A 24,399-nucleotide genomic window follows, 5' to 3' on the forward strand; every position below is an offset into this window, starting at 1 on the left:
AAAAAAAAAAAGAAAAAAATCAACTCTTTTTTTATGAGCTACCAACAGGCATCTTATGTCACAGAGAAGAGCCTGAGAAAATTAGGCTAAAACATAGAATCTGAGACAGGAGAAAAGCAAAGCATCCTGATTCTGCTCAGTTTCTGAATGTAGTTGTGAAACAAAAGCAGAAAGCCCTCATTCTTTAGGAAAAAAATATTTATATTAACTTCCTCTTTAAGAATGGAAATTAGCTTTTTATCAGTAAAATTTGTTAGCTAGATAGAAAGCCAAAGAAATACATTTTTGTTTTGACAACCTATTTTTCACAAGATAAAAATTCTCTTAGTGCAACTAAGTTACTAGTTTACTTTTCTGTTACACAAATGAAACCTTTAATTGATTTCATTGCTTCAAATATTTGTGAAAAATTGTTTAGCTAAATCAGAAAAGTCACACAATAATAATTGTGAAAATAAGATAAGGTTTTGCATTGTATCTGTTTATGTAAATTATTCAACAGTAAGCCTCCTATGCTATTTTTAAAGATGCATTGTATTCACTGACTCTAGAAACTACAGTTTTAACTATTCTCTTCTCCTCCTACTACAGTAGAATTTTATTATTATTTTTTTAAAGATTTTTTTTATTTGAGAGAGAGAGAAAGAGACGGAACACAAGCAGTTGGAGTGGGAGAGGGAGAAGCAGGCTTCCTGCTGAGCAGGGAGCCCGATGCAGGCTCGATGCAGGGCTCCACCCCAGGACCCTGGGATCGTGACCTGAGCCAAAGGCAGACACTTAACAGACTGAGCCACTCAGGCACCCCTACAGTAGAATTTTAATAAAATGATTTTAAACAGTTTTTGCCTCCAGAACCCAAACACAATGCAGTGTTTGCTTCCTCACAGTTAACAGAAAACTAGTTTTTCACCTGGGTCTTCTCTGGCTTCAGTTACATGAGCAGGGGTTTTTTTGTTTTTGTTTTTGTTTTTTTTAGCTTAACTAGATAAAGTTTCTATCTTTTACAATGGAAAGAGTTTTGACAAAACAGTGTTTGCTTGATGTCTAGGAACCCTCATCCACTGTTGGTGGGAATGCAAACTGGTGCAACCACTGTGGAAAACAGTATGGAGTTTCCTCAGAAAGTTAAAAATGGAACTACCCTATGATCCAGTAATCACACTACTGGGTATTTACCCAGAAAAATACAAAAACATTAATTCAGAGGGATACATGCACCCCTATGTTTATGGCAATATTATTTACAGTAGCCAAATTATGGAAGCAGCCCAAGTGTCCACCAATAGATGAATGGATAAAGAAGATGTGGTGCATATTAACTACTTTTTTGACTTTTGTTATTTTCAACTTCAGTGGGTTTACTGACCTTGGCTCTGCTTTATGCTTAACAGAGCTATCCCATTCCTCATGGAGAAACAGTAGGGATAGTACATTCATTTCAGCTTCTAAGCTGGCATCTAAAATGAAATTGCTCTGCTTTGTAACTCCAGTGCAAGGTACTAATGACGTTATTACCTATAAATCTTGGGTTGTATAAAGGCATTGTATAACAAAGAATTTTTAAATGGAATCATTACTTTTTAAAAATTATTATCATAATTACAAGGTAACAGAACGAGTATACAAAATAGTGTCTCTGATATTTTATTATGATAACATTTAAGTGCTAGCCATAAATTGTCATTATCTCTTAGGAATGCATGAAAAGACACATGACATGCAATTCTCCAGTTTCAATTATATAAGTACATCATAAATTTTCAGTTTTTATTATGGGTACACTGTTCAAAATTTAATTGCACATGTAAAAAGTTTTAAAGCTGTTATTTTGTCCATAATTTCATATGCTCCTATCATAGTTAGTGCCTGAGTTAGTTGGTCTCCTAAAGCAGCAGTAGTTAGTGACAAGTTGTTACTTTCCATTTTCCACCTATCAAGTGCTTGGCGGACTCTCTCATTTAATGAAACAGTGCTGAAAATTTTAAAGATAATATTATTTTAATCACCAACTAAGATCATTTAAGTTACTTAAATATTATATACCTAAGTTTTCAAATCAATTTACCAGGTTGAAGTGAAGATTAAATTATTGATGAAGATTGTTCATATAAAATTAGCACAGAGCTTGGCAAATAGTGAATGTTAGTTCCATGCCAACCCTTGTTTCCTTGTAGAAAATCAATCAACATTCACTTCTAAGAGAGATTTACTCAAGATCTCAAAACAGTAATTGTGGGTTATTTATCCTAAGGCAGTATATTACTGCTACAGTACTATGTGCTTTATAACGTGATCTCATAACAACTCTCATAGGTAAGTATATCCATTTTACCAGTGGAGAAATTGAAGTACCTATAAGTTAAGGGGCCTATCCAAGGTCACAAAACTAGTTGTAATTTAAAGCCAGACAGTCTGCCATGAGAGCCCTTACTCTTAACTACATTGCCCACATGGTTCTCAAATATATAATAAACTAACATCAGTCTTTTACAGCAAATTAGAATTCATGTTAATATAATGTTTCAAAATCTTATAATACCAAAGTGATATAAATCAGAACATAAGAATAAGCTTATACCACATGTTGTTCTTCATACATACCTCTTTGCAGACATATCTGTTTCTGAGATGACCAGGTTTAATTTTTTACACAGAAATTTAAAATTTGTTTCAGTGATGTTATTGGCAACTATGTTGAAGATCTTCTCTAGGATTTTCTCTACATTTGAACACAAAAAAAATTTAAGTCCTTTCTTTTGAAAAACATACTCTATTTCAAGTTATTATTTTATCTGAGTCCCTTACTTCTGTGCTCCTATCAAATGTCTATGTCAAGTAAAATTGAAAAGTAAGATGCAGACCTAATATACAAACTGAAATTTGAACCATTTGTTCTATTTCTTCCAAAATCTGAATAATCAACATGTAATTGCCATTTAAAAGTGTATCATAAGCACCTACAAAATGATTTTCAAAAACTTTAATTCTTTGAGGATTTGAAATGAATTTAACTCCATCCTTTGATTCAGGCTTTTTAATGGGCTTCTTTATGTACCCTCTTAAAAAAACCAAGTTTACATCTACTATAAATACAGTGTGTATATTTTATGTGTATATTTTATATTCAAATCACTGTATTTAATGAGTGCTAGCTTAGATATAAGTAGAGAGTTTTTAGTTTTTTGTTGTTTTTTTTTTTTTAAAGTTTCCAGCTAACTTGGACTAGATCTATTTTTTGTTATTAAGGTACTTTGGGAATTTTTAAGAACTAGCAATCTCCCACCCCCCTGTAATCATCTCAGTCCCTCAGGCTAGATTATATGCAAATGATATAAATGAAAGTCCAATTTCCGAAGCAAAATTTTAAGGAAGGAACCCCATGTTCTTTGCTAATTGGAGAATAAATGTATCTCCCATGATGACTCCCTTCCCCTCTCTCTGCGTACCTGCAGTATGAAGGCCCCTTGGGTATAAAGGATATAAGTGGCTAGGGTTCTCTCATTTCTGCCGACTTTGATCTGTTGCCACTTCTCTAAAGTCTCTTCCTGCTTTTTTTTAAATTTTCTTTATTTGCCAGAGAGAAAGAGCACAAGCAGGGGGAGCAACAGGCAGAGAGAGAGGAGAAGCAGGCTCCCTGCTGAGCAAGGAGCCCGACACGGGACTCGATTCCAGACGCTTAACCATAAAGTCTCTTCCTGTTACCTAACAGTAATACTTTATGGATTCTTAGAAACTTCTAAAAACTTTATAAAGTAGATATCACAGGAGTGCCTGGGTGGCTCAGTCAGTTAAGCGTCTGCCTTCAGCTCAGGTCATGATCCCAGAGTCCTGGGATCGAGCCCCACGTTGGGCTCCCCACTCAGTGAGAAGCCTGTTTCTCCCTCTCCCTGCTGCTCCCTCTACTCTCTCTGTCAAATAAATAAATAAAATCTTAAAAAAAAGTAGTTATCATAAAATATTCCTTTTTAATGATAATGAGCAGAACCACCTTGCATAGCAAGTTAGAAAAAACAGCTACTGTGACTTTTAATTTTCTCTCTTAGGTTCCTTCCATCAGTGAGGCCCAAGTCTTAGAGAAACTTTTAACTGGTAGCCACACGTGGATGTATATTGTGACTTAAAGAGAACTGTACATTTTTAGTGACCATCTCACTATATTATGAGATTATGCTGATATAAGCTCCTGATTACAGACAGGGAACATAACAGAATGATATGGAGGGATGGTTTTGTATATTTCCCCAAATCTGGATCCATACTTATTAAATTGACTTAATACTTTGTAAGTACTCATTGAAGTGGAGGACCAAACTCTGGATCCAGTCTAAGGATTGACAGAAGCAAAGTCAGAGTCCCAGGAAAAAGCTTAGTTGTTCAGAACTTAGCCCCAAGGAAAGAATTGGACAGTGAAATTTCCCTGCCAGAGGCTTGGAGAAACCAATCTCCATCTGGTCCAGTGGAAGGATATTTAAAGAAAATGGACCTGTTATCTGAAACAATCAGGGACAACCAAAGGAATGCTTAAGGACGAAGAATGAAGACTACCCATGACTGCAGACAGGTGATCATAGTGGGCCAAAAGCTGATTGGCTTCATTGGAAAAGGTCTAAGTACTTTCTTCAAGGCCAGATGAGAGTTTTAGAACAACTACATATGGTGATACGGATCAGAACCCATGAAGAAGTTTTTGTGTGGAATGCCTAAGTCTGGGCACAGCCATGATGAAAAACCTGTGGAAGGGTATTGAGGCCAATAGGTGGATAACAGCCTACTCCTCCACTTGGGTTTGCCTGTTTTCAATGGTTTAGTTTGTGTGGACCCAGATGAAAAATCTGAATTATCAAAATAAATTCCTAACCCTCAGTAAAGGGAAGATGATAAATATTTTAATGCCTCTGCCAGATTGAAAACCTCTATAAAGCATACTATCTTTTAATTTACAGATGATACTAGAAAATGACTTATAAGCTAGTAAGCCACTCTCTCATCACCTACCATCTCTTTGATCTGCCCTCTGTAGATAGTGTGCAATAGTATACAATTGTTTTCCTTTACAGATTTCCATCGGAGGTCTCAGCAAAGGGTTATCATCAAAATTTATCTCCTTCAGTGAAAAAAGGTTGTGGATACCATTAGGTAGAACTGTCAGATTATTTCCTAGTAGAAATGAAGTTATAATTGAATTATACCTTTCTGTATAAAGAAAAATCTGAAGATAAATAACAACTACTTATGGGGCATTTACTGTGTCTCGTTGGCAACATACCAGATATACCAAATATAAATTCTTATCATTGTTTCCTTGCTAGGAGTGAAAAGAAGGAAGTATAGAAACAGAGCTATGGTTCTTTTCTCTCAGAGGATGGCAAAATGAGATAGGAAGCTGTTCTCTTATAGTACAGGAAAGGACTTTGTGATGGTATCTTTTAAATAAACTTTTTATTTAGAATAATTTCAGATGTACAGCAAGTTGCAGAAATTGTAGAGAATTCTTGTATATTCCTCATCCAGTTTTAGTTTCACCTGATGTTACCATCTCACGTTATTGTATTACATTTGTCAAAACTAAGAAACATTGGCACATTACTATTAAATAAACTGCAGACAATTTTGGATTTCATTAGTTTTTTCTATCAGTGTCCTTTTTCTGTTCTAGAATCCATTCCAGGATAACACACTGCATAGAGTTATGTCTTCTTCGTCTCCTCTGGTCTGAGACAGTTACTCATTCTTTCCTTGTTTTACTCAGTTGAGTAGTACTGATTAGGTATTTTTATAGAATATTCCTTAATTTGAGTTTATCTGATATATTTTCTCATGATTAGACTGGGGTTATGGGTTTCTGGAAAGAATACTACAGAGGTGAAGAGCTCTCATCACATCCCAGCAGGGGTACCTGATACCCATATGACTTTACTAGCAATGTTAAGCTTGATCCCTTGGCTAAAACAGTGTCTTGCCAGGTTTCTCTGATATAATGTTTTGATTTTTTCTTGTCCATGCTCTATATTTTTTGGAACTGATTTACAAGGTCTAGTCCATCCTCAAGGAGTGGGGATTAAACTCTACTTCCCTAAAGTGTAATGTTTTCAAGACACCTTAATCTAACAAAAACTGCAGGTAAAAAGTAAAACTGTGGTGACTAACAGGGTAAGACTTCGTAATCATTTAAAGAGGAACTGACCTATAAGTTTGCCTTTCTATTATTTATACATTTATAGTTATATTATTTATAGTCATAAAGGAACCTGGTTCCTTTCAGTGAAGAGTGGCATTCAGAAACCAAGATCAGGATACTAGTTTTGCTCATTGCTTCTGGGAGTGTGTGTGTGTGTGTGTGTGTGTGTGTGTGTGTGTGTGTGTGTGTGTGTACACATACATACCTACATATATATAAGGGGTTTTAAAATGTACATTATAAGCTCATAATTATAAATATATGTGTTAATGCATATGTATAATATATATGTCACAACATATAGTATTTAGGGTCTGGCTTCTTTCATTCAGCATAATGCGTTTGAGATTTATTGGTGTTTAATGACATATCAATAGTTTGTTCCTTTTTACTAATGAGAAATATTCCATTATATGGATTTGCATACATCATCCATTCGCTAACTAAAGGACATTTTCAATGATTCCACTTTTTGGTGATTATGAATAAAACCATTCTATATATTTGCACTCAGTTTTTTTATTGAATATACATTTACATTTCACTTGAAATGAAAGTGTAGTTGGAGTGTGGGGGGTTGTATGGTAAATATACATATAACTTTATAAGAAAGAATGTGTATCATTTTGCATTCCTACCATCAATATATCAGAGTTGCAGTTACAGCTCTTGGTATTGTCAGATTTTAATTTTAGTTATTCTAAGAGAAAGAGTTCATTGTAGCAGCTCTTTCTGCCCACAGGTCTTGTCCCGTGCTTTAATAAAAGCTCCTTTTTGCATTCACACATACAAAAATATCTCATTATAGATTTAATTTGCATTTCTCTCATGACTAATGACTTGAGTATATTTCCTTGTGCTTATTTGCCATTCATATACATTCTTTGTAAAGTATCTGTTCAAAACTTATGCCAATTTTTATTGAGGCAACTGTTTAATATTGACTTTTGAGAATTATTTTTATGTATTCAGCAAATATTTTCTTCTGGTCTGTGGCTTTTCATTCTTTTAACAACACCTTTTGAAGGGCAGAGGTTTCTAATTTTGATGAAGTCCAATTAATTTTTCTGTGGATTGTGATTTTGGTGTTGTATCTAACAAATCTTTGCCAAGGTTACAAATATTTTCTTCTATGTTTTTATCTAGCAGTTTTATAGTTTTAGCTTTTACATTTAGGTCTGTGATTCATTTTCAGTTGGTTTTTTATATGGTATGTGGTATGGATCAAAGTTTTTTTGTTTTGTTTTAATGTTGCAGTTTGTTTTGTTTTTTGGCTTGTGGCTATCTGGTTGCCCTAGCACCATTTGTTGAAAACACTATCTTCTTGGGATGCCTTGGTGGCTCAGTCTGTTAAGTGTCTTCCTTCTGCTCAGGTCATGATCCCAGGGTGCTGGGATCAAGCCCCGCATCAGGCTCCCTGCTTGGCAGGAAGCCTGCTTCTCCCTCTCCCACTCCCCCTGCTTGTATTCGCTCTCTCACTGTCTCTCTCTGGCAAATAAATAAATAAAATCTTAAAAAAAAAAAAAAGAAAGTACTACCTTCTCCATTGAATTACATTTACATAAAAATCAATTGGCCATATATGCATGGGTCTGTTTCTACACTCTCTATTCCATTGATCTATGTCTGTCATTTTGCCAATTGTACACTGTCTTTACTACCATAGCCTTTCATAAGTCTTAAAAATCAGGTTGTATGAATCCTTCAACTTTGTTCTTTTTTCAAAATAATTTTAGCTAGGGGCGCCTGGGTGGCTCAGTCGTTAAGCATCTGTTTTCAGCTCAGGTCATGATCCCAGGGTCGGGATCCCCTTGGGGCTTGATCCCAGCACCCTGGGATCATGACCTGAGCAGAAGGAAGACACTTAACAGACTGAGCCACCAAGGCATCCCAAGAAGATAGTGTTTTCAACAAATGGTGCTAGGGCAACCAGATAGCCACAAGCCAAAAAACAAAACAAACTGCAACATTAAAACAAAACAAAAAAACTTTGATCCATACCACATGACCCCACTTCGGGCTCCCTGCTCAGCAGGAAGCCTGCTTCTCCCTCTCCCATTCCCTTTGCTTGTGTTCCCTGTCCCGCTGTGTCTCTCTCTGTCAAAATAATTTTAGCTATTCTATTTCTTTTGCCTTTTATATAAATTTTAGAATTAGCTCATTTCTTTCTGAAATAAAAAACCTTGCTGGGATGTATATTGGAATTGAGTTGAATTTAAAAATAAGTTGGGGAAAGTAACATATTAACAATATCAATTCTTCCAATTTATGAATACTATATTTCTCTCTATTTAGGTCTTGTTTGAGTCATTTTGTCTATGTTTGTAGTTTTCAGCATACAGACCTTACATATACTTTGTCAGATTTATACCTATTTTATGGGGTTTTTTTGTGTTATTTTCTTTTATTTTTTTAAAAGGAAGGTTTCATTTTTTTTTAAGATTTTATTTATTTATTTGACAGAGACACAGCGAGAGAGGGAACACAAGCAGGGGGAGTGGGAGAGGGAGAAGCAGGCTTCCCGCTGAGCAGGGAGCCCGATGTGAGGCTCAATCCCAGGACCCTGGGACAATGACCTGAGCCAAAGGCAGACACTAACGACTGAGCCACCCAGGCGCCCCCAAATTAGGGTTTTATAGGACAATATGAAAAGGTAATTAGAGTCTCACAAGGAGAAGAAAGAGAAAATGAGGTAGAAAAAAATATTTGAAAATATAATGGTTGAAAAATTCCCAAATTTGATAAAATACATAACTATACAGACAAGAAGCTCAGTGAAATCCAAGAAGTATGAATACAAAAAACCACATCTAGGATGGCTGTCACAGAAAATTCAGAGTAGGGCTCTCAAAGATTCAGCCCCTCCACTGAGTCAATCATAAGCTGGGAAAGTCTGATAGAATCAGCTTTTTCAGAATTCTGGAATTTAATCCAAATCTTACAGTAACCAGGATAGTGTTCAATGAGGATAAAAGCAGCAGAATTTAGGTGAGAGAGCCCTGAAGCTTTTTCATTCATTTCCCTACCATCCTGCATTTCCCAGCATAGCTGTGGCTGCCACTGGGATGGCACAAACTGACATTGCTGATGCAGCTTGGAGCTGTCAGAGAGCTAATAACGACCTTGTCCTTAAAATATTGTGGTTTTGCATTTTGACCTGTCTGGTGGTTCCCCAAGGGACTGGCACAAAGGCTGACTTTTGTTTTACTCTTCCCACTCATGCTGGAGTTGCTTTGCCAGTGGCAGTTGTTGTAACATTTAAAGACATAGACTGCCCATGCCCACCTGGAGCAAGGGACAGCAGACAGGGCAAGTAGCAAACAGACATAAAAGCCCAGGAAGGAAGAGGCACAGGGAGAAGTTTCTTGAGGGAATAAGGGCTCAGAGGTGCCAGAGTGTATCCTGGGGAAAACAGAGTACAACAGGCATGCCAAGGACTGGACACATGCTCAGAAGAAACCTGAGAAAATCCTAGGCTTGAACCTAAGGTAGATCTCTGGGCTCCACACAATCAAGAGAGGAAAACTAAAAGTTGTCGGTGGCCTGGCTTAGCACTGAAGTACCCCAACTTAGAGCTAAGCTGCAAGGACTGGGAGTGTAGTATTTTCTTTTCTGTTTTTGCTCTAGGTATTGAAGGATGGGAAAAGATAATTTGTGCAAATACTAACCAAAAGAGACCAGCAGTGGCTTTACTAATATCAGATAACATAAACTTTAAGTCAAAAAACTATTACAAAAGACAAAGAAGTATATATTGATAAAGGACCAGTATATAAAGAAGATATAACAATTATAAATATATACACACCAAACAACAGAACCCCAAAACAGAAGGCAAATATTGACAGAATTGAAGAGAGCAATAGGCAGTTCTACAATAATAGTTGGAGACTTTAATACTTCACTTTCAACAATGGATACAACATTTTGACAAAATGTCAGTAAGGAAGCAGAGGACTTGAGCAATACAAAACAACTAGACCTAATAGACATATATAGAACACTCAAACCAACAACAGCAGAATACACATTCTTCTCAAGTATACGTAGATCATCTTCCAGGATAGACCATAATGTTAGGCCACAAAACAAGTCTCAATAAATTAAAAATGATTGAAATCATACAATATATCTTTTCTGGCCACAGTGGAATGAAACAAGCAAAAAAAAGCAGAAGAAAAACTGGAAATTTTACAAATTTTTTAAACAACACACTTGTAAAATAACCAGTATGTCACAGATGGAACCAAAAGGAAAATTAGAAAATGTGAAGAGATGAAAGAAAATGAAAATACAATATACCAAAACTTATGGATGCTTAGAAAGAAATTTATAGCTGGAAATACCAACACTAAAAAAGAAATACCTCAAATTAATAACTTTACACTTAAATCAACTAGAAAAAGACAAAGTAAAGCCAAAGCTAATAGGAGGAGGAAACAATAAAAATTAAAGTAGATATAAATGAAACAGAGAATAAAAACCAATAGAAAATGAAACCAAAAGTTGGTTCTTTGAAAAGATCAACTAAATTGACAAACCTTTACCTAGATGGACTAAGAGAAAAAGAGAAAAGACTCAAATTACTGAAAATCAGATATGAAAATGGGGACATTACTACTGATTCTACAGAAATAAAAAGATTACATAGAGTACTATGAACAACATTATGGCAACAAATTAGATAACCTAGATTAAATGGACAAATCCCCAGAAACACAGAACCTACAAGGACTAAATCATGGAGAAACAGAAAATCAGAAAAACCTATAACTGGTAAAGAGATTTAATCAGTAATCAAGTATCTCCCAACAAAGAAAAGCCCTGGGACTGATGGCTTCACTGATGAATTGTACCAAACATTTAAAGAACAAATATCAATTCTTCTCAAACTCTTCCTGAAAACTGAAGAGGACAGAACTCCTCCTAACTCATTCTATGAGGCCAACATTACCCTGATAACAAAGCCAGAAAAAGACAATACAAGAAAACTACAGACCAATATCCTTTATGAACTAATCCTCAACAAAATAGTAGCAAACTAAATCCAACAAAATACTAAAAGGATTATACCTCATGACCAGGTGGGATTTATCTTAAATGCAAGAGTGGTTCATTATAAGAAAATCAGTGAGTGTAATACATGACATTTAGAGAAAAAAGGAAAAAAACATGTGATAATCTCAGTTGGTGCAGAAAATCCATTTAACAAAATTCAACACTCAAAAAAAAAAAAACCCTCAAATTAGGAATATGGGGAACTCCCTCAGTATGTGAAAGGGTATGTATGTATGTATTTTAAAAGTTTCTTTTTCTCAGTAATGTCTATACCCAGTGTGAAGCTTGAACTCACAACCCCAAGATCAAGAGTTGCATGCTCCTCCAACTAAGTCAGCCAAGCAGCAGAAAGAGAAATTAAGAAATCAGTCCCACTTATAATTGCACCCAAAACAATAAGATGCCTAATAAACCTAACCAAAGAGGTGAAATACCTATACTCTGAAAACTATAAAACACCGATGAAAGAAATTGAAGATGACACAAAGAGATGGAAAGACATTCCATGCTCATGGATTGGAAGAACAAGTATTGTTAAAATGTCTTCACTACCCAAAGCAATCTCCAGATTTAATGCAATCCCTATCAAAATACCAACAGCATTTTTCCAGAGCTATAACAATCCTAAAATTTGTATGGAACCGCAAAAGACCCCAAATAGCCAAAGCAACCTTGAAATAGAAAAATCTGGAGGCATCACAATTCCAGACTTCAAGTTTTATCACAAAGCTGTAGTAATCAAAACAGTATGGTACTGGCACAAAAAAAAATAGACACAGAGATCGATAGAACAGAATAGAAAACCCAGAAATGAACCCACAATTATATGGTCAATTAATCTTTTACTAAAGCAGGAAAGAGTATCCAATGGGAAGAGAACAGTTCCTTCAAAAAATGGTGCTGGAAAAACTGCACAGCCACATGGAAAAGAATGAAACTGGGCTACTTTCTTACACCATACACAAAAATAAATTCAAAAAGGATTAAATACCTAAATGTGAGACCTGAAACCATAAAAAATCCTAGAAGAGAACACAGGAAATAACTTCTTTAACATCGGCTGTAGTAAATTCTTTCTAGATATGTCTCTTAAGGCAAGGAAACAAAAGCAAAAATAAACTATTGGGACTACTTCAAAATAAAAGCTTCTGCACAGTGAAGGAAACAATCAACAAAACTAAAAGGCAACCTACAGAATGAGAGAAGATATTTGCAAATGACATATCTGATAGAGTTAGTATGCAAAATAAAAAGAATTTATAAAACTCAACACCCCAAAAATAAATAATCCAATTTAAAAATGGGCAGAAGAGGGGCGCCTGGGTGGCTCAGTCACTAAGCATCTGCCTTCAGCTCAGGTCATGATCCCAGGGTCCTGGGATCGAGCCCCGCATCGGGCTCCCTGCTTGGCGGGAGGCCTGCTTCTCCCTCTCCCACTCCCCCTGCTTGTGTTCCCTCTCTCGCTGTCTCTCTCTGTCAAATAAATAAATAAAAATCTTTAAAAAAATAAAAATAAAAAAATAAAAATGGGCAGAAGATGCAAACAGACATTTCTTCGAAGAAGACATCCAGATGGCCAACACTTTGGCACCTGTCAGAATAGCTAAAATCAACAACACAAGGAAACAAGTGTTGGCCAGGATGTGGAGAAAGGGGAATGCTTGTGCACTGTTGGTGGGAATGCAAACAGTGCAGCCACTCTGGAAAACAGTTTGGAGGTTCCTCAGAAAGTTAAAAATAGAACTACCCTATGATACAGCAATTGCACTACTAGGTGTTTACCCAGAGAATACAAAAATACTAATTCAAAGGGATACGTGCACCCCGATGTTTATAGCAGCATTATCTATAATAGCCAAATTATGGAAACAGCCCAAATGTCCACTGACTAATGAATAAAGAAAAACCACATCTTTTACACACACACACACACACACACACACACACACACACACACACACACTGGAATATTACTCAGCCATAAAAAAGAATGAAATCTTGCCATTTGCAATGACCTGGATGGAGCTAGAAAGTATTAGGCTAAGTAAAATAAATCAGTCAGAGAAAGACACTATATGACTTCACTCAGATGTGGAATTTAAGAAACAAAACAAAGAAGCAAAGGGACACCTGGGTGGCTTAGTTGGTTAAGTGTCTGCCTTTGGCTCGGGTCATGGTCCCAGGGTCCTGGGATCGAGTCCCATCTCGGGCTCCTTGCTCAGCAAGAAGCCTGCTTTTCCCTCTGCCTGCTCTGCCTGCTGCTCCCCCTGCTTGTGCTCTTTCTGACAAATAAAATCTTTAAAAAAAAAAAAGCAAAGAGAAAAAAGAGAGAAAGAGGCAAACCAAGAAACAAACTGATGGTTACCAGAAGGGAGGTGGATGGGGAATGGGTTAAATAGGTGATGGGGGATGAAGGAGTGCACTTGTGGTGAGCACTGGGTGATGTATGAAAGTGTTGAATCACTATATTGTACACGTGAACTAATATTACACTGTATGTTAACTAACTGGAATTTAAAGAAAAAAAAAAAACAGTACGAGACTGGCATAGGGTTGACATATAGACCAATGGAATAGAATTGAGAGTCCAGAAATAAATCCATATATTATGGGGGCGCCTGGGTGGCTCAGTTGGTTAAGCGACTGCCTTCGGCTCAGGTCATGATCCTGGAGTCCCAGGATCGAGTCCCGCATCGGACTCCCTGCTCAGTGGGGAGTCTGCTTCTTCCTCTGACCTTCCCCCCTCTCTTGTACTCTCTCTCTCTCTCAAATAAATAAATAAAATCTTAAAAAAAATGAAAAAAAATAAATCCATATATTATGGCCAATTAATTTTTGACAAGGGTGCTCAGACCATGCAAAGTGGAAAAATAATCTTTTCAAAAAATAATGCTAGAGGGCTCCTGGGTGGCTCAGTCGTTAAGCGTCTGCTTTCGGCTCAGGTCGTGATCCCAGGGTCCTGGGATCAAGCCCTGCATCGGGCTCCTGCTTGGCGGGAAGCCTGCTTCTCCCTCTTCCACTCCCCCTGCTTGTGTTCCCTCTCTCGCTGTGTCTCTCTCTGTCAAATAAAGAAATAAAATCTTTAAAAAAAAAAATGATGCTAGAATAACTAGAGATCTGCATGCAAAAGAATGAATGTGGATCCCTACCTCACACCATATACAAAGATAACTCAAAATGAATCAACAACTTAAACACGAGATAAAATTTTAAAAACTCTTAAAACATGGGGGGGAAGTCCTTGGATTTGGATAATTGATTAGTAGTTATGACACCAAAAACACAAGCAACAAAAGAAAAAATAGCTAATTGGACTTATCAAAATTTAAAACTTTCATGTATCAAAGGACATTATCAAGAAGAAAAAACAGGGGCACCTGGGTGGCTCAGTTGGTTGGGCGGCTGCCTTCGGCTCAGGACATGATCCTGGAGTCCCGGGATCGAGTCCCACATCGGGCTTCCTGCTCAGCGGGGAGTCTGCTTCTCCCTCTAACCCTCTTCCCTCTCGTGCTTTCTATCTCTCATTCTCTCTCTCTCTCTCAAATAAATAAATAAATAAATAATAAATAAATAAATCTTAAAAAGAAGAAAAAACAACCTATAGAATGGGAGTAAATAACTGTAAAACATATATCTAATAAGGGTCTAGTATTCAGAATATATAAAGAACTCTTTCAACTCAACAACAAAACAACACAATTAAAGCCCAATTTAAAAATGGGCAAAGGACAGACACCTGGGTGGCTCAGCTGGTTAAGTGTCTGACTCTTGGTTTCAGCTCAGGTCATGATCTCAGGGTCCTGAGATCAGGCCCTGTGTCAGGCTCAGAGCTCAGTGCAGAGTCTGCTTGTCTGTCTCCCTCTGCCCCCCACCCCATAGATAAATAAAACCTTTAAAAAATAAATAAAAATGGGCAAAGGAATTCAATAGCCAATTCTCAAAAGAAGATATACAAATGGTCAACAAACATCTAAAAAAGATGCTCAAATCATTAGTCATTAGGGAAATTCAGATCAAACCCACAATGAGATACCACTTCACATTCACTAGCATAACTGTAATCCAAAAAAATGTAAAACAAAATATTGACAAGGATATGGAGAAATTGGAATCATTGTACATTCATTGTGGGAATGTAAAAATGGTTCTACCTCTGTGGAAAACAATTTGACAGTTCCTCGAAAAATTAAACATAAAATTACCATATGACACAGGAATTCTATCTCTAGGGATATACCCCAAAGAATTGAAAATGTACTGAAATAAACACATGTCTGCACATGTTCATAGCAGCACTATTCACAATAGCCAAAAGGTGAAAGTAGCCCAAATGTCCATGAGAGGATGAATGGATCATCAAAGAATAGAAGGTTCGTACAGTGTAATATTAAGCAGCCATAAAAGGAATGAACTCCTGATACAAGGTACAACATGGATGAAGCTTGAAAACATTATGCTAAGTGAAAAAAGCCAGTCCAAAAAAGTCATATATTGTACAATTCCATTTGTATGACCTATCCATGGTATTAGGTATGTCCATAGAGATGCAATGCACATTGCTGGTTACCAGAGGGAGAGGGAAGGGGAGAAGAGAGAGCAACTGCTTAATGAGTAAGGGTTTCCTTTGGAGTTGATGAATGTTTGGAACTAGATAGAGTTAGTATTACATTGTGCTACCTTGTTAATGTGCTTTAAAACTGTTAATTTTAGATTGTGTGCATTTAACTTTAATTATAACAAAAAAAAACATACTTAGGCATGGCATAGTCAAACTGCTGAACACCAAAGATGAGAAAATCTGGAAAGCAACAAAAATTTCCTTTGTTATGGCTGAATAATACTCCATCGTGTGTGTGTGTGTGTGTGTGTGTGTGTGTGTATGTGTGTATACACCACATTTTCTTCATCCATCAATCCATTGATGGACACTTAAGTAAATAATGCTGCAATGAACATTGGGGTTCATACGTCTTTTTGAGTTACTGTTTTCTTTTCCTTTGGATAGATACCCAGAAATAGAATTGCTGGGTTATATGGTAATTCTACTTTTAATGTTAATTTTTTGAGACAATGTGTACTTTTTTCAGTATGTATCTATACTTCAAAAAAAAAGTGTTTTAAAAAACTGGCAACAACAAAGGGCAGAGAGAGAGAGAAAGAGAGAGAGGCTAGAGGTAGGAGTCCTTTCAGTGGCTGTTAACGTTAGTACATGTGAGCAGTGGTGCTATTCAAAATATTTGACAACTTGTTTGGCACAAGCACTGACCCATCAGAATAGATGCCATCTGTAAACAACAGGTACAACAGTGATACCGTAACTAGCTGTTTTACAGGTGGGGGAAGATGAAAGCCTGCCTGATAGCATTATCAGTGCCTGTAGAGATAACTATGAGGCAAGAGAGCTGTCTGTCCTTCTTCCCAGGGACAACCACAAGCAGTCTGCATGTCAATCTACATTCCTTTCATTTTTTTTTTTTTTTTTTTTTGGCTCTTTGGAGAGAGGCTCTCACATCAGTTTAAAACCTACATCACTTTCTGTGCTTAGTGATTAACCGTTTAATCCTCACAGTTCAAAGAATATAAATTATTATTTTCATTTACAGATTAGGAAACAAGATTAACATTAACAAAAAAAAAAACTTCCCATTGAATGATGGAGCTAGAATTCTAAGCTCTGTCCTACTCCAAAGCCCATGCTATGAGGGAAGAAAGGAATCAATCCCTAAATTCCTTTCATTGGTATATTCCCTCACATTTGTGAAACTATTTCCATAAATTTTATTTAATTACATTCCCACAAGTCTGTGAACAAGCAGAAGTTATAGCTTTCCTATCTTGCTGATGAAAACACTGAGGTTCAGTGTTTTCAGTCTTCCTAAATTAACGAGTAACAGAGAGAATTAATTCACAAGAGTATATAAACATTTTTTTGCTTGAATGATGTTTTCACATATGCTACCTGCTTTCAAAGTCTCATTCAGTTTGCACACCAAATCTACAGCATGGGTATTCTGGTTAGCTTCACTTTATAAGTGGAGGAAGCAGACTAAATGAGAAGATTTGAACTCAGCCCTTCTAACTTCAAGTCTGGCAGTAAAAGCTGGTGACTTGGTAGCATACTAATTGTTTAGTAATTGTCTCTTAGCTCCAAACCTACTTCCGTGGGTTTCTTGACTGTTTTTCCTTTTAGTGTCATCCCAGCAACACTCTTACCCCACCAGCAGCATGAACCGCAGCCTCTGGTTTTCCCAACCCTCCCAGAACTATGGCCAGCACTCTCTCGTGCTCTCACCCCTCCATACTGCCTCTGTCTGTCTGTCACACTCTCTCTCTCTCTGTCTCCTCTCACTCACATGTTCAGGTTCCCCCAGGTGGGTTATAACCTCTTTCAGGGAAAGCAACTGGACCTTATGCTTTGCTCTCATTTTCTGTACCTAGGAAAGTCATTTCCTTCCAATGCGCACTTAATACATTATGTTGGCTGCTGTTCTGTCTTGTCAGCAAAATTTGCAACCTAGACCATGAATATTCTACTTGTTGATTATGCTTATTGATTACGCTTGACACTTACCACTCAAGTTTAGTTGCTGGAGATCATTTAAACATAGAAAAGATGGTGGCAGATAACTTATTTGATTGTTGCATGCATTTAAACTAGCCAAACTTCTCAATTCCCCTATATTTCTTGGAATCTCTCTGATTGCATTATTTGAGATATCAAGTCTTTTAAGTTGAGTCATATTAGACAGCTCTTCTGGAAGTCTTGTTAACTGTAACAAAGATAAAACAATTACATTTTTAATAAATGTTTCTATGACTAAAACTTTGTCTAAAATCAAATGGAGGGATGGTGTTTTGGCCCTAAAAAGGGATATTTTCACTATGTCACAAATTCTTTGTGACTTCCTTCCTTGCTAAAATCCATAATATATTGTGTGGCATCCAAGTACCTCCCCAGTCTGACCAATGCTACCAATTTAACCAAATGGCTTATTAACCCACTTTCCTTATTCTCCCAGCGCTTAGTGTTCCTTACCACCTATCCCTTTCTTCCCTCCCTGAATCTGACCTGCTTTGGTTTCTTCTCCTCCCTGAAATCTTTCCCAACTATTCTGTCCCATATTTGATATTTTTATTCTCCTCAATGGTGCTTTTTATTAGTCCTTTGTGTGTGTTTTCCTTGGATTTTTAAATGACGTGATATATATTTTATACTTTTTTGTGTACATGTTCCCAGTCAAGATGCATTTTGAGTAAGTGCTCAGTAAACCCCTTTAGAATGGACTCACACAGCTTGGCATTGTAGCCTCAAAAAAACCTCCTAGTACAAAAAGTGTTGCAAAATAACAGGAATTAAGATACCCTGCTATGGTGAAGAACAAATGCACATATTCAGACAAAATATGGCCATTACAAATGGCTTTTGAAATAAAGGAAGGTCTACGAGTGAACCAAAGAATTTTGAATAAATGGGCCCCTCTGAAATAACCAAAGAACAATGTAAATACTAAATATTGTGCTCAGTGTTCTTCCATATATAAAAGAAGCATAAGAAACAGTCCCTAGGGGCGCCTGGGTGGCTCAGTCGGTTAAGCATCCAACTCTTGATTTCAGCTCAGGTCATGAATTCAGGGTGAGTTCGAGCCCCTCATCAGGCTCCACACACAGTGTGGAGTCCACTTGAGGATTCTCTCTCTCCCTGTCCATCTGCCCTTCCCTCCTCTCATGCTCTTTCTCTCTCTCATCCTCTAAAATAAATAAATAAATCTTAAAGGGAAAGGAAATAAAACAGCCCCTAACTTCAAGGAGATTAAAATTAGTTCAGGGGACAAAATATACACACAGGAAACCATAAGGAAACAGTATTAAACAATAGGTAGTCCAGTACCAAATAAAGAGTTATAATGGCTATATGGAAGTTTAGAGAATGTATATCAGTACACGTCAGAGCGCTAAAGGAAAGCTTCGTGTAGCAGATGGGACTCGAATGGCCTCTTAAGAATGAATAGGATTGAATGGAAGTTACAGGACACTTAAGGCAAGACAAATATCATGCATAAAAATGGGCCAGTGAGGAGCTGAACAGTAAAAAGAGGTCCTGGGAAGCAGAGGGAGATGTGTTTGGAGAAAGAATGTGGAACCAGGCCATGGCAGCCCTTGACAGTTGGCCCTAGGACATAGGAGTCGGGTCAAGACAGGTGAGTAGGTTCATAATTTAAAACATAATAAATCAAATATTCTTTTAACTATTTGCTCAACATTTATTAGAGGATGTACCTAAGAATCATGTGATAATAGAGCTACTACAGAAGGAAAACTCATGTTGGGTACTCTTCACTTAGCAAAATAAAAACCGTGTGATTAACCTGAGCTTATTTTCTTCAAATGACTGTTTAGTGACTATCTGCCTTTGGGCATCTTACCTCTACCTCAACTGGGTTATCAAAGTGATCTTTCCAATCATATTTTTTTAGAAGAGTTCTTATAAATTGTTTTTCCATCTGGTGATTTTTTTTAAGGGTATCCAGCTTTATTTTACATGGTTGCCTACTCTTTTTCTTTTTAAAAATTTTTTTCTGTTTCCTGTGATCTTTGTTTTCTTTATTATGTTCAGTTAGCCAACATATAGTGCATCATTAGTTTTTGATGTTCTTTTTCTTTTTTTTTAAGTAGGCCCTATGCCCAACATGGGGCTTGAACTCAGGACCCGAGATCAGGAGTCACAACATGCTCTACCACTGAGCCAGCCAGGTGCTCCCATCTGGTGACCTTTGAAGTGAGGTTGTAGTGATGTGGACTGGTGCCTTTGACAACCACTTGCCATGAGTAGGCAATAGATAAGCAATCTGGGTTCCTGAGAACAGTTCTCCGTAGTGAAATCTGATAACTTTGACAAGTCCTGATGAGAGAAAGGAGACTGAGTCAAAGAGAATAGGCAAGAGGCTCCTAGGCATGAGGTGAGTGATGACCATGGACAAGGTTGGAGATAGTGACGCTGGAAAATGAAGGAGTTGATCCAAGAGCTTTTTCAGAGGAAAAAGTTACAGTATAACTAGTGATGGATAGGGAAGAAAGATGAGTTCATGACTTCTAGATTTGTAGATCTGAAGAAAGTGGCATCACAAACAGAAATGGAGAAGTTGTGAAGGGAGTTACGTTGGAAAGAAAGATGAGTTTGATTTTGAAATCATGTTGAGTTTGAGACAGTAGAAGAACAGGGAAACTGGGAACTGTGGGACTAAAACAGGGATGAGAGATCAGCTCCAGTTATACAAATTTGAGGGTCATGTGCATGGTATAGTAAGAAGTTAATAGAAAAGAGGAATAAAGGATACAACCTTGTAGACTTGCACAGTAAGATACAGGAGGAGAAAGTGAGAGGATTATAAATCAGCCAAGAAATTAGTTGGTGATTATAATGCAGAACCAAAAAGTATCCTTTAGTGCAATAACAACTTGAAAAACACATATATCATTTTCAATTCCAGCTACTTAAGCAGGTATTCCTTGGAGTAGCCTTTCTGGAAATGTATTATGTAGCAGGTGTTGGGTTTAAAAGGGTAAGTAAGTTTGGGAAATGTTGGTTAAACGGAGACAAATCAATTTCTTTAGTGCAGAACTCTTCAGGGCTTTTAATACACTAACATTCATTGGGGGATCCTCTAAGAGATCCTCTAAGAGAAGAAACCAGTGCTTCTCAAAGCTATTTGATCAATAGCTCAAGGAGCCACCCCCTCCCCCCTTCCTAAGGAGCAATTCAGACTAGGTGTTTTTAAGGACAGACTTTGGGAAATCTTGTTCTATATAATAGTCCAGCCTCTATCAGATGATTTTAATTTGACTATAATGGCCAAATTAAACATAGCCAGATAATAGCTCTAGGGCCCTTTTCATTAGTTTACTAAGATCTTAATATAAATTAGCAATGTTTGATTTTTTTAACTATTTCTATAAAATTCATTCTTACAGTTCAAGTAAAATGAAAAGCTAATGCTAATGAAAAGCTAATGCTAATGAAAAGCTTAACATTTGTGTTGACCTAGCAATTCTTTAGGGAAAATTCTCTAATAAAATAGTAAAATGTGAAAAAGGCTGTATTTATGAAAACGTTCATCACAGCATTTTATATGATGATGAAAAATTACATCCCTAAATGCTTAACAACAGACGATTAGTTACTTATATCATGTATTAGCTATAACAATTATTGAGAAGATTGTGTTATATTATGGGGAAATGCTAATCTTAAGTGAAAATAGGAGAAACAAATTAAAATTGAATGTAGAATTTTTTTATACTTGCTTATAAAACCATATACATAAAAAAAAGAGTAAAGGTAAGTTCTATCACCATATGACCAGTAACCAATAGTTATATTACAATGGTATGCTTCTGGAATGATTTTTTTTTACTTCATTTCTCAATTTCCTAAATTTTCAATAATGTGTTTATATTATAATCCATAACTTTAAAACTCCTTTTACAATTAAACTGAAATAAAAAGAAATCTATAAAATTGTCAACTTTAGTTACTTGGAATTTCATTTGAATGAAATATTTTCCCATGAAGCTTTCATGTTGGGAAATATACTTTAAAGCCATGTTTGGGGTTAAAAATTAAAAACCTATTCTTTAAAAAATAAAATATTCCAGCTAAATTTAAAACGCACACATACTACAGTTCAGATTCTAATCCCCTCCGGTGCCAACTTCCCTCCAAAGCCCAGGACATCAATCTCTTACCTTTCTTCCATTTATCTGACTTATATTCAGCTCTTCCAACGACTGAAGTTGGCACAGTTCAATAGGAAAATACACAAATTGATTGCTTGAGATGTTTAATTTCTGGATTCTTTTTAGGTTACAGATATCTGAAGGGATATTCTGTATTTGATTTATTGAAAGATCAAGTACTTGCAGATTTTCTAAAGTACACACTTCTATAGGGAAAGCTTCAAATTCATTACAGCATAAAATAAGAACATGGAGTGATACCATATTGGAGATAGATGGTGGAATTTTCCTTATTTGGTTTTCACCAAGATCCAGGTATTCAAGATTAATAAGAGAACATAAGTGTTCAGAAAATATGAGGAGTTTATTTTTATTTAACTCTAAATTAAGTAGTTGTTTACTAAAAGATATATCCACAGGTATTTCTGAAATATAATTTCCATTAAAATTCAAATAATAAAGAGAATCTAAAGCACACAAACCTACTGGAAAATAAATTATTTTATTATAACTCAATTCAACTTTAGTTATTTTTTTGCAATTTTTCACTTCAATGGGAACATCTGTGATTATATTTCCTGAAAATTCTAGAATGAACATATTATTAAGATGGGAGATATTGTCAGGTATTCTCACTATATTATTTCTGTTTACATAGAGTTTTCTTAAATTTTTGAGCTTATAGATGTTCTTAGGAAGTCCTGTTAATTTATTATAACTAAGACTAAGACATTCCAACATTACACAATGGGAAATTTTCTCTGGAATTTCTTTCAACAGATTTTTATCAAGTATTAGAATTATGAGTTCCTTAAAATTCTCAATTTTGTGTGAAATAACTTCCAGTTTATTGTCAGTTAGTTGGAGTTCTTTCATTTTGAATAATTGAAAAATTTCCACAGCCAAAAAGGTAAGTTTATTATGATCCAGCAGAAGTTTTTCTAAATTTTTAAGCTCCCTAATTTCTTTTGGCAAACTGCTTATCAGGTTTCCAGTAAGGATTAGTGAGATTAACTTTGGAAGGAAGCACAGAACTTTAGGAAATATTGTTAACTGATTATATTCCAGATTGAGAACCTTCAAGTTTTTAAAACTAGACAGAGTATCTGGTATATGTCTTAACTTATTTTTAGCCAAACTTAAAATTTCTAAGTTTCCAAGACTTTCTAAGCCAGAAGGAAAATTCTCAATGTAATTGTTATTAAAAAAGAGTTGCCTGATATTCCCAAGCTGTGATATTTCTTTAGGTATATGTGATATTTGATTGTGACTGACATTTAATATCCTTAAATTATGAAGTAACTGAATTTCAGGTGGAAGAGATGATAACCCATTTTCTTGCAAGGATAGAATTTCAAGTCCCAGCAGGTCACCTGAGTCTGCCCCTTTAAAACTTTTGATTTGGTTCTTGTCCAAATATAGATATTTTACATATTTGATTTTTAAAATGTCCTTGGGGAATTCTTGTAAACCCTTGGCCTTGAGGCTAACTGTAAAGTTATCTGATCCTAAGCCAAGTCCTTTCTGATTTTCTTCAGAGGGTTGTGGACTAGTTGTTTCTAATGTTTCATGCGATAAGAAGCCAGTGAAAGCCGGATACTCAGCAACCATCTCAGTTATTGATAATGGTGGACTTTGTGGAATATCACTTTTTAACCGCAAGCTGTCATATACAGTGATTGTTTCAGGAAATTGAAGAGTTTTCCTTTGTTCTTCATCTCTCTTAGACTTATTTCCAGGGGACGATGTTGATGTATCGTCATGTATACCTAATTCATCATTTCTAGGATGCGTTTCACAAGCTTCCTCTAATGAATTTGATGTTTCTTTAATAAATTCAGATTCCACTGACCATGATGTAGATTCTGTCCTAAATTGACTAGTGATATCTTCTAGCTCTTCTGAAGTACCGTCATTTTCAGACATATTTGCTGCTATGTTTTACATCAATACATGATTGTAACTCAATTTTAATTTTCATGTTTAATTTTCTCCTTTGAACCTACAAAACAAGTATTGGTATTAAAAGAAGACATATAATAAAGATGTTGAAATTACAAATGAATTTTATAATAATTTTTATTCTGTAGTGAATAATTTAATAGATATTAAAACAATATATTTATAATTTATTTTTATTTTAAAAAACAATACATTTATAATTTATTATTTATTTATAATAAGCTAATTTTATATGATTGGTAGTTAAAAATAGTTTATGGATTGCATGCATTTATCACATGATACTCTTGAAATCACATTAAAATTATAGAAAATGAGAAAGGAGACATAAAGGAATGAAAGAACTCAGCAGAGTTTTGGAAAACAGAAAACTGGTGGCTCCCTGACATGCAGAGAGTGCCGTTTGCATTGTGGATATTGTAGGTTTACATGTGGTACTGGAGTGTCTTGTCCCAAGACACTGATAA

General features: G+C 36.0%; 1 protein-coding gene across 1 annotated transcript; it reads right to left on the reverse strand.

The window, feature by feature from the left end:
• Positions 1-1,785: 1,785 nt before the first annotated feature.
• Positions 1,786-23,896, reverse strand: LRRD1 (leucine rich repeats and death domain containing 1). The gene is made up of 5 exons (XM_028117818.1): positions 21,980-23,896; positions 17,808-18,006; positions 4,996-5,157; positions 2,602-2,719; positions 1,786-1,972 (listed from the first exon to the last, which is right to left on the reverse strand). The coding sequence occupies exons 1-5, from the start codon at positions 23,894-23,896 to the stop codon at positions 1,786-1,788; spliced, it is 2,583 nt and encodes an 860-aa protein (XP_027973619.1).
• Between the last annotated feature and the right edge of the window lie 503 nt (positions 23,897-24,399).

Source organism: Eumetopias jubatus, unplaced genomic scaffold (assembly GCF_037043125.1).
Source record: "Eumetopias jubatus isolate StellerSeaLion01/CBP00866 unplaced genomic scaffold, mEumJub1_p1.0 scaffold_14, whole genome shotgun sequence".
NCBI classification, from domain to species: Eukaryota; Metazoa; Chordata; class Mammalia; order Carnivora; family Otariidae; genus Eumetopias; species Eumetopias jubatus.